This window comes from Anomalospiza imberbis, chromosome 20 (genome assembly GCF_031753505.1).
Source record: "Anomalospiza imberbis isolate Cuckoo-Finch-1a 21T00152 chromosome 20, ASM3175350v1, whole genome shotgun sequence".
Classification (NCBI taxonomy): Eukaryota; Metazoa; Chordata; class Aves; order Passeriformes; family Viduidae; genus Anomalospiza; species Anomalospiza imberbis.
Genome location: NC_089700.1, coordinates 6,056,796 through 6,068,382, shown reverse-complemented (window position 1 = coordinate 6,068,382; position 11,587 = coordinate 6,056,796). Strand labels below are relative to the sequence as shown.

Below are 11,587 nucleotides of genomic sequence, written 5' to 3'. Positions count from 1 at the left end.
AGAAAGATAATGAAAGACTGGAGGGTTTTTTTTTTTGTCATAGCCCAAAATTTACAACTGTCTTGGGTCCTCTGTGCCATGTGTGAAAACCTGAAAACATCTTCAAGGCTCAGTAATGCCAACCACAACTTAAAGCCAGGGTAAAGCAGTCATTAAAAGAAGTGAAAGAATTGAAAGAAGTAAAAGAAGTGAAAGGATATCCCAGAGTTCAGAATGAGTTAAGGGATCATTTTTTTGCAGTGTCACCTCTGAAATCTGCCCTTACCTGCCAGGCAGTTGTGTCCCAAGTGACCACTCTGCTTTGCCATGCAGAAAAGAAAGATCCAGCTGTGCCATCAAGGTGCTGTAAACCAGATTCAAGCAGTGTGACCCTGCAAGACTCGTCTGTCACTGCTGCAATCCACAGCCACTGGGTTTTCTCACCCTGTGATCTCCCAGAACCACAACTCGATGGATTTACTCACAAATGGGAGAGCAGTGGAGGGCTCACACAAATGGGGTGGATGTTCTGTGCCTCACACAGCACAAGAGCTGAAACCAAACACCAAGAACAGCTCTGCAAAGGGAACAAGAAGCTCTGACAGGAATTTTTCCCTGCTGCCACTTCCATCATCCCCCTCGTCATGTCCCCTGTCATCTCCAGACAATGAGCAGTGAGGATGAACCTGGCAACGAGGGCTCCCAAGGCTTGAAAATGCCAAATGAAGCTACAAAACCTTTAATTACATCAGTAATTAGCTTTTTAGGAAAAAAAAAAAAACCCAAACTGATCCCTCATTATAGGTTAAAATGAAAATTAAAAATCCAGCCCATGCCCCACAAGGACCACAGAGGATCTGTGTATGGCACAAAGGCTTCCCAGACCAAAGCTGGCAGCACCTTCCCTTTCCTCTGAGGAGGATGGAAGGTTAGCAAGGAATATTTCAGACTCCTGTGCAGAATATTGAGTATCCAAGTTAAAAGTCTACACCAAGTCCAGAAGTTATTTTTAGATATTTTTTTAAACTCTTGAGCTCAGCAGCCATTAAGTGGCTGCTGTACATAAACACCTTTTCATGTCATTTTTGAGTGCTTCATAAGGGTTATTTTCGCTTTTTAAATTATTTTCCTATTTTTTATTTTTCTATTATTATTTTCTTTTTTTCCTTTCCTATTTCACAAGCATAAAACAGATGCAGAAACATTTCATGTGCTGTGGAATTGGCCAACTCATTTCATATGAGAGCTCCCTTTTCTCCCTGTTAAAAACCACTCCACAATGGATATAAAGGGAATGTTTAAAAAATTGGTCTTGCCATGTTTTTGTTCACACACAGCAATGTAAAAAATAGTTACCAATTCTAATTTTAAATAAATATCCCTCAACTGTCCCACCATTCCTCCAATATTCAAATGGACAGGAGACAATTTACTGCTCACAAACACAGGGATTTGGGAGTGTGAGGATGGAAAAGCGGCTTTGTAGATGATAAAGTGGCAAAAAAAGCTAAGGGAGCACAGAAAAATATGCATTAGCAAAAAAATTGTCTAATATCATCTGATTTTAAGTCTAAAATAAAGTTTAATATCACAGAATGTAAAAAGAGTCAGTAATAAAATAATATACGTTAAATATTCTCTTACTACTGCTAATAGGAACATACAGACAGGATTTTCTTATTTACCAAAAGCCTTTGTAAATGACCTGATTCTAAAGAGCTTTTTTTTTTGTAGATATTGTAAACATTTAAAATTTCTAAGGCTAAAAACAGGCACAAGTCTTCCATGAACAGTTATTATTCCTAAAAGCATTAAGGAATATATTCCAGATCTGCTGTTTCTTTTGATAACAACAGAAATAATTGAAGTACAACATTATAATTCACAATGTGGATTCTTAATCAAAAAAGAAATACAGCTTAACCCTGACAACAATTAATAATATATAAGGAATACTCAATTTTTTTTAAAGTACCTAGTACATCAAAGTGACATTTCCAGAATCTTTGTGCTGGGTGTGACCCAAACTTTATAAAGCTGAAGGAGGAACTAAAACATTTCTAAGAGGGTAAAACTGAAACGTCAGCTTTAGTAGCACCCCAGATTCCCAAAAACGCAGGAAAAATCTGCAATTCCATTCCTGAAGCCACGTGGTTGGTGGCACCTTTTAGCAGATGTTCAGCCACTCCCCTCCATCCTTTGCATGAGGTGATTTTGTTTTGTGCCTCGTTAAGGTACCTGAGCCAACAGTCTGATTTCAGGCTGCTTTTTCAAGTTTCCAGAGGTTTTCCCAACCCCTGCCAGCAGCTGATCCCAAGGAATGTGAGCAGCAAGGCAACTGCCAAGAACATGTGTCCTTTAAGTGCCACCACACTCATCACCAGGTGATCCTGAAAGAACAGCTGTCCTCTAGAAGTCCTTTCACCACTCAGCTCAGCCACAACTCACCACCAGGTGATCCTGAAAGAACAGCTGTCCTCTAGAAGTCCTCTCACCCCTCGATGTGCCACCACAAGGCGATCTTGAAAGAACATTTGTCCTCTGGGAGACCTTTCATCCCCTAGTTCAGCCACAACTCACCACCAGGTGATCTTGAAAGAACAGTTGTCCTTTAGAAGACCTCGATGTGCCACCACAAAGCGATCTTGAAAGAACATATGTCCTCTGGGAGACCTTTCATCCCTTTGCTCAGCCACAACTCACCACAAGGCGGTCTTGAAAGAACATTTGTCCTCTAGAAGTCCTTGATGTGCCACCACAAAGCAATCTTGAAAGAACATTTGTCCTCTAGAAGTCCTTTCATCCCTTTGCTCAGCCACAACTCACCACAAGGCGATCTTGAAAGAACATTTGTCCTCTAGAAGTCCTTGATGTGCCACCACAAGGCGATCTTGAAAGAACATTTGTCCTCTAGAAGTCCTTTCATCCCTTTGCTCAGCCACGGCTCACTACCAGGCGACCTTGAAAGAATATTTGTCCTCTAGAAGTCCTTGATGTGCCACCACAAGGCAATCTTGAAAGAACATTTGTCCTCTAGAAGTCCTTGATGTGCCACCACAAGGCGATCTTGAAAGAACATTTGTCCTCTAGAAGTCCTTGATGTGCCACCACAAGGCGATCTTGAAAGAACATTTGTCCTCTAGAAGTCCTTTCATCCCTTTGCTCAGCCACAACTCACCACCAGGCCATCTTGAAAGAACACTTGTCCTCTGGGAGTCCTTTGATCCTTTGCTGTGCCCCCACACTCACCACCAGGTGATCTTGAACTCGTAGATGGGGCGCTTGCAGTAGTAGTGGTTGATGAGGTGCTTGTCGCACACGCCGATGCACTGGTGGTCCACGGTGATGCCGCGGGCGGACAGGTCGGTGACGATGCAGTGCAGGAGGTCGTAGACATCAGCCACGGCCTCCCAGGGCCCGAAGGACACGTCCACCTCGCAGTGGTGCTCAAAGAGCTTGGTCTCGCTCTCGCTGCGCTCGAAGCGCAGCGAGTTGAAGTGGGGGCACTCGTAGGGAGTGATGGGCATCTCCTCCTTGAACACGCACACCTTCAGCTTGGCAAACCTGGCCTTCCTCTGCATGGCTCGCAGCTTGGCGATCTCGATTATCCGCTCCAGGTGGTCTGGAAAAGAGAAAGACTTGAGGGTCCCAACGAATGGCTGAGGAAAAGAATCAAAAGCAATTATTTCATGTGAAATGTTTCACTGCAGTTGTCCTCAGCATGGTATAAGCAGCATGTAGCAAATCAGTCTTGGTTATCTGGTGAGCTTGGTGGCCTTATTATATTAAAAAAATATATATTAATATATTATATAATTACATAATTAATATATAATATTTTCTATTATCATATAATTACATATAATAGAAATACATAATATTTATATTATATATATAAAATAAAATATAGAATAATCAAATCAATCTCAGTTATCTGGTGAGCTTGGTGGCCTTATTATATTAAAAAAAATAAATTATATAATTCATATATATTATATTATATGTACTATATAATTATACAAAATATAGAATAATCAAATCAATCTTGGTTGTCTGGTGAGCTTGGTGGCCTTATTATATAAAAATATATAAATTAATATATTATATAATGATATAATTAATAAATATTATATGATATATACTATATAATTATATAAAATACAGAATAATCAAATCTCTCAGTTATCTGGTGAGCTTGGTGGCCTTATTATATAAAAATATATAAATTAATATATAATGATATATATAATATCATAATATAATTAAAATATGTAATTAATATAATTAATATAATATATTATATAATGATATAATTAATAAACATAATATAAAATTATATAATTATGTAAAATATAGAATAATCAAATTAATCTTGGTTATCTGAGCTTGCTGGTGGCCTTATGATATGCCCAAGTTATCTGGCCTCACTACAAGGCCAAGTTTACTCACTTGCAAGTCCTGACAGAACAAATGCAGACAAATCCTCTTATTTAATAACACTGCAGCCTAATCTTGCTCCCTTTTAAGCACAGAACTCCCCACCCTGGGATGCAGCAGGATCTGGAGACCTCAAAGATCCAAACAGCATAAAAAATACAGAATAAACTTCCCAGGTGCAATGGGATCAGTCAGGGAGCTGAGAGCAGACTGAAAGCACCAGGTTTAACACTGGAATCCCACTAGAAGAAACAGTCAGTGCTACTTTGTTTATTTACCTTTGTAATATGGCATTAGGCCCAGGAAAGCTTGTCTAACTTTTTCTCCTTTAAGAGGCTGGATATCCTCTAGATTGTCTAGCAAGGGTCCTATGGAATAATACTGAGCTTCCTTGTACACTGACCTCACTCGCTCTTGGGGGGGCAGGTCACCAGATCGTAGGAAGTTTAGTATGTCTCTAAAAAAAAAGGGCAAAAATATCATTAACAAACACATTTCTGCCAAAACTGCTGCAGGTGGGAAAGGAGAGGAAATGCTGGATATTCATTGTTTGCTCTATTGAGACAGTAACTGAAATAAATGAGCCATATTCCCAACATTTGTTTGTAAAACCGTTTGCCACGTTCAGGTTTCCAAGACATTATTTCACGTTTTGCCTCAGCTGATGTCAAAACTCATTTGAAAAAATATCACTGGATTTTAAACCAAACATTCAGTGTAGAGCAAACCATTTATAACACAGAAGAAGCCAGAGTGTTTCATGGGAAAGAAATTGTGGTCACTGCATTTCAAATTTAGGTCTGGGACAAAATAAACTTTTGCATTTTCCCAGAGAATCATTTTCATGGACATTTTATTCCACACAGAACCAGCTGAATGGATGGGACATCTGCAAAGGAGGTCTCTCATCACAGATCAGGGCCATTTACAGAATAACAATCAGATTTTTTTAAAAAGAAAGAGAACATTTCCTCATAGTTCTGAAACACTGTTCAGCACCAGGATCTTTTGACAGGGAAAGAAATCACTTTATAAGTATTAACCAATAAAACCCTTATCAAATAAACCAAAAAAATCACTTTGTAAATGTTAACCAAGAAAACCTTATCATATTAAAGAAGCATTACTGCAATCTTAGAATGACAACAAATACAGCACGTGCCAACCTGGCTCTCTGTTCCAGCTGTATTTTCAACTGAGGTTGATAACATCACAAACTGACTGATTTTCCAACAATTGCCTCATGTAAAGACAATTATTTTAGAATAAACACAGTGGCTTGATCTATCTCTGTCCCAGATAATGGTACAGCCCAAAAGTGTTTTGAAAATAATTCAATGCGCCTCTGTTAAAGGCAATAAGGAAATGTCTATAAAGGAGCAACAAGAAATTTGGGATAAATTGCAATGTGTTCTTTGGGCAAAGACCTGAACCCATGAACACTGATCACCTTTTTTAGCAATCTCACCCCAATTCAAACATAGCATTAGTAATCATGGTTAGTGTAATTAAAAATAAAATAAAAGCTGAACACTTAGGAAGGAATCATGGAGATGAAGGAATATGGCACTACCAAAAAAAATTTAGAAAAAGAAATTCTTTAAAGGCTTGTGCTTTATTTTAGCAGTTATATCCTTTTTAAAGATTGAAAACATTATATTTTCAACTGTTTAAGAATCCTAGATTCATTCCTTCCATTCCCTCTTCCTTACAGATACTGAATATCAATTAAAACCGAGTGCTGTGCAAAGGAGTTTCCTATTTCCAAACACTTCTTTAAACCATCAAAACAACTTGATACCTTGAAAAGAGATACTCTAGGGGAGGCAATGCACAAATTCAAGGAGATACCCTAGGAGAAACAATGCACAAATTCAAGGAGATATTCTAGGGGAGGCAATGCACAAATTCAAAGCATTTCTTGTTTTTCCTTTCCCATTGCACAACCAACAAAGAATTTTTTAACTGCAGTTACTCCTGTGATGCTTTGAAGGCGTGCAACGTTAAATGCTGCGCTTTAAGGGGGAAAAAAGTGTTAAAAACAAGTTTAAAAATAAGCTTTCAGTAAGAGCTTCCAAAGCTTGCCCTGAGGATCGGTACATACCCGAAGTAGGTGCCATCCCTGTCGATGAAGTACCTGCCCTCAGCGTCCGTGGGGATGTAGTGCCTGCCACTGAACATGGCTGCCAGCATGGTGTCCTCGTACCTGCGCAGCGTGGACAGTCTGGTGGTGAAAAACATCCCCCCCACGTTCAGTGGGACAACTTCTGGGAACTGCAAAAGCAACCAGGACATCAGAAAGGAGCTGCCAGTCCTCTGCAGGTGACAAGGGGCACAGCTCCCAAAAGGCACTTGCAGTTTGCCACCGGGACAAATGCGTGGCTCCTGCCCCACTGCCACAGGTCAGGGAGCTCTGAGGGGTAAAAATTTAGATGCTTTGGCTGCTGGGAGGAATCAGAGAGTGGTTTAATTGTAGCTGGGAATCTGAAACAGCAGAAATCACTCAGCTGGAATAGCAGATATTTGAGATATTAATGCCTCCTCTTGGCTCTTTTGGGGAAAGGAAAGAACAAAACAAAACCTTTTCCCCGGCCTTACACAGAGAGAAAAAATAATGGAAGAAATCTTAGGTCAACCTTGGGATTTGCACTCTGCTGCTTCCTTTACACTACCAGATCATATTATACACTGAAAAAACAATTGCATTTGTTTACATCAGGCCTAAAATCTTACTATCACACCCCAGGCTGCCTTAAGTACCAGAATAAACATTTAATTGCACGTCTCAAGTCCAAACCTGGATGGAACTTGTAAGTGAGGCTGCCAAGCTACTCAAATACATTCAAGAGACTGAGTTTTATTCAAACTTGTTATGCGAGCTGAGTATCCACAAGGAAATCCTGAATTCTTCAGCACCTGAGCAGTCTGTGCTGCCGTGGTCATCCCCGTCCCAGGTGAGCTCTTACCTGCTGAGGCAGCAGAGGTAGCGCTTGTCCTGCCTGGGTGGCGGTGGGAGTGGCCGGCTCTTGGAAATCATCCTCTGCATCCGAGCTCGACATGGCATCATCCGGGGTGGCACTCACTTTGTTCTGCCCCGTGACTACCACCATCCCTCTGGCTCTGGGGAGCAGCTCTGCTGGGTAGGAGGCCGTGGCAGTGCTGAAGGGAGACCCAAATTAATCACCCGAATTACCGGCGCGCTCCCCGCAGCGGCCGCGTCCCCCGAGCGCTCCCAGCGGCAGCGTTATTCCCGGGAGAAGGAGGAGCAGGGATGCCAGGCACCCGCGGAGAGGGCTGCGGGCAGGAACGCCGCTGGCACAGCTGGTCCAAGGCCCTCCAGCCGCGGAGCCGCTGGCAGGGGCTGGAAGAGCCCGGCATCCATTGGCTGCACGGTGCAGGGAGCGATTGGCTCCGGCGCGGCTTTGCAGGAAAATGTCATTTGCTGGGAGAATTTGGGTGGCCGCTGTCCCAGCCTGTCCCTCGCCAGGGGCGGGATGCAGGGACGCGTCCCTGCCACACTGGCGACACCCGGCCCCGTCTGTCACCTTCAGCCGCTCGCCGGCAGCGGGGGCGGGCGCGGGGAGGGCTCGGCTGGGCTCTGGAATTCCCTGGGAAATAGGAAAACCGGGATTTCTCAGCAGCCAGGGAAAGAAGACGTTTCCCTGCCCGCTGCATCACATCACGCCACGCACGGACGCGCGCCTGAGACGCGAATATTTAACTCTCCTCAGCACGCTGCTAATTATCAACTGGATTTAACACCTCCAAGGCTTCTCAGGCCATCCTCAACGGGAGAACGGGATGCGCTGACAAACTGCACGATAAAAATAATAATTGAAAGAGCCGACTAGCAAAGAGAAGCCCGCTGCTCTCCTTACACTGCATTATGTAAAATCCCCGTTCCCAGGGTGTCTCCAGCAGCATCGCAACTCCCTAACAAAGACATTCCACCACCAGAGGCTTTATCCGCCTCCAAACCTTCTCTCAAATCACGATAAAATATAGAAAGAGGAGGATTATTTGCAAAAGCACATCTGGCAAATTTATTTATTAACTAAAGGATGCTTCCCCTCAAAATCAGCAAGAAAAAAATGATATAAAATTTTAAAAATCTGCTTTAATGATTCTGCTAACAGACATTGTGCACATTGTTAGATCTCAGCTCTTAAAAGAAATATTGAGTTCAGAGTGAACCCAGACAGAGCTGGGATGCTCCTGAGCAAAACAGGCACTTTATAGAGACCCAATCAGACCAAAATCTCCACATTCTGTGGGAGTGTCCATAGCCTTCTTTCCCCAAAATTTGGAGATGAATTCTAGGTCCTGTTTAACACCCTAATAAACATAGATAAGAAGCTACTGTGAAGTTCTAAACATTTTTGTTTAAGCTGCAGCTCAGTAAGAGGGTTGCCTCAGCTCAGAGAGGGATTTAATTTATCTTCTCTACAGTTCATAATAATTTTTCCACCCCAGTCCAATGCACAGGCAGATAAATGAGGATGGAAGTGCTTCTGAAGGGCCACACCCTATTAACAATTTTAATATTTGTCCTAAAACAACGTTTATTCTGACATCATTAGTTATCCAAATAACTCAACTATGCCTCACAAATAAAGAATAGACACAATATAAATGAAAGATTATTTTCCTAGTGATTCCTTTAAGGAGGTAAACAAATTATCAGCCAGAAATAGCTTGCAGAACAGAATTTGTAAGATGCAGTCAAAAACTGAGGGTGAGCCTGTGTTTCCTGTGAATGTGTTATTTATAAAGCTGCCACTTGACACCAGTGCTTTGGCTGCTATTTCTAGTTCTCTTTAAAGTACTCAAAAAAACCACAAGATTGACCAAAAATGTGTTGTCTGCATTTTTCAAGGATGTCTCACAGATTTCACTTAAATGGAGTGTAGTGTGAATAAACAACATTCACTCCATTAACTATATCAGCATTATTGACCACAGAATGGGTTTTTGGGGTAACTTCATCTATTTGGCACTGCACCAAAAAGGGCCTCTTTCCTAACAGAGCTAGAGGCTGAGAGAAAGAGACTTTTCTCCCTCTTTCATAATCTCCTTCAGTATGACACCAGGGTTTAAGAAAAAATGCCATGAGACAGCACTGATTATATTCTGCTCAGGATTACCAACCTTCTCTGCCGTTGGAACATCCACACACAACAACCCCTCAATAATGAGGTTTAGACCATCATGAGACCAGGAATCTGAGAACAAGCTTAGTGGCAATAAAAAGATCAATGACTGACAAGCTGAACCTGTTTTGTGACGTTCATTAAAAGGTGAGTGAAGTCCCTCTCTAGGCTGGCTTCACCTGTTCACCCAGGGAGCAGTGAAACAGAGCTGTGCTGACAGGAGCAGAGTCCTCCTGAAAGAAAACCAGAAATTAATCCCTGCATTCATGAAGAAAACACATCCACCTGAATCCCAGAATAGTTTAGGTTGAACTGGACCTTAAGGACCATCCAGTTCCACCCCCTGCCAAGTCCACAGACCAGGTTGCTCCAAGCCCCATCCAAACCCGGACTGATCCTTTTCTTTGCACTCAAAGCACGTGCAATATTTTTTTTAACTATGTGCAGAAATATTCCCTTGTTAAATCTCTCATTTAATTTACAGAATTTATTTATTTAAACTAAGCAAATGCCTCCATTTCACTTTCAAATACATCTAGGTCTAGATCAACAGACAGTTAATGGGAAAACACCACCAATAAACAAAATTATCATCAAATCAAATATCACATCAGCAGCATCCAACTCTACCAGAAATGCCTCCTTCCAGTTCTTCCACCTGTCATTTAAAAGCAGGGATGCTTCCTGGAGCTTTGTTGGGGACAGCTCAGATATTGTTCCACACACAGCAGAAAACCTCAGTAAATGAGCTGGCCCTGCCAGTTTGGCTTCATTCCCCAGAGAATGACAGCAACCCTTGAATTGGGCTTGATGCTAAGATTTATAAAAGCTTTCCAAGGCTCTGCTGTTTTCTCGACTTCTCCATATTGGTTTAAAGAACTTTTTCTTAAATACCTTCTGAAGTTGCACCAGTATTGGCAAAGTTACAAACCCCAAAGTTACAAACCCCAAAAAAGTTACATAGCAAAAAAAAAAAAGATTATACAGTCAAAGGCTTTTTAATCAAGGTTCTGATGCACGAGCCCATCGCAGGAATCCCACACAAACTCTTTGGGAGGTGCTTTGTTAGAAGGCTCCCCCTTTTTAAAGAGAAACTGGGGCAGAATGAGACCTGATTTAGCAGTGTCTGCATCACCAACTTCAAGAGACACAGATGGTTGAAAGGTTTGTGTGGACACGGAGGGAAAAGGCACAACATCCAGTAAATTCCAATGAATCCGTGTTAGAACAGCAGAGAAACATCCAGGAAGAGGGGCAATAAACTGTGTTATACATTGGCCTGGAGAATCCTGGACTGTAAAATCCCAGCATCTCCAGTCACAAACAACACCACAGAGTATGATGAAAGGGCAGTGAAACTGCAGCTGAGAGCAAGGACAGCTGTACGGGTGGGCAGAACGGACTCTCCATCAGTGACCCTGCAGGACAGCAGGGACACCTGGCTGGGGGCTGGGAGTGACCGTGGGTAAAGGACACTGGGGCTGCTCTCAGCGGTGCCTGGCACTGCCCCTCACACGGAATCCCACAGCTTGCAGGGCTCGGAGCCGTCTGACAGCTCTGAGGAGCACAGGCGTCACACACAGCGGCTGCATGGGGCACCACGAACGCGGGCACGCCAAGAGCCAGGCAAATAACCAGCAGTTCATTAGGAACTAATTAAAAATTTACTCTTGGCTCTCACCCCGCCAGGGTGACACAGCCTGCCCGGCACCACCGCCCGCGAGGGGCTGGCCCCGGCCCCGGCCCCGGCCGCGGTCGCTCCGCTCCCCTCACCCCTCCAGCCCCGCGGCCTCCCCGCCGCTCCCTCACCTGCCGCGGGTCGGTAGCGGAGCCGGCCGCGGGGAAAGCCCCGCCGGGGATGGAGGGGATGAGGGAGGGATGAGGGGAGCGGGGCCGGCTGTCCCCGCCCGCGCTCACCTGGTGCCCGCCCGCGGCTGCGGCTGCGGCGGCGGCTCCGCTCCGGCCCGGGGGGAGCGGCCGCGCCCCGCGTCACGCACGGGCCCATCCGGGTCCCGGCGGGA

At 43.5% G+C, this 11,587-nt stretch overlaps 1 protein-coding gene across 4 annotated transcripts; it reads right to left on the bottom strand.

Moving 5' to 3' along the window:
- Positions 1 to 3,157: 3,157 nt before the first annotated feature.
- On the bottom strand, positions 3,158 to 11,524 carry KCTD7 (potassium channel tetramerization domain containing 7). 4 transcript variants are annotated; one of them, XM_068210353.1, is made up of 6 exons: positions 11,484 to 11,524; positions 9,565 to 9,799; positions 7,383 to 7,575; positions 6,521 to 6,690; positions 4,695 to 4,873; positions 3,158 to 3,601 (listed from the first exon to the last, which is right to left on the bottom strand). In XM_068210353.1, exons 2-6 carry the CDS (start codon positions 9,582 to 9,584, stop codon positions 3,225 to 3,227), a joined length of 939 nt encoding a protein of 312 aa, XP_068066454.1. In that variant the 5' UTR covers positions 9,585 to 9,799; positions 11,484 to 11,524; the 3' UTR covers positions 3,158 to 3,224. The 4 variants fall into 4 exon arrangements, with proteins under 4 accessions (XP_068066454.1, XP_068066456.1, XP_068066452.1 ...); XM_068210355.1 differs by having other exon boundaries at positions 9,690 to 9,799; positions 11,484 to 11,518; XM_068210351.1 differs by having other exon boundaries at positions 11,376 to 11,507.
- Between the last annotated feature and the right edge of the window lie 63 nt (positions 11,525 to 11,587).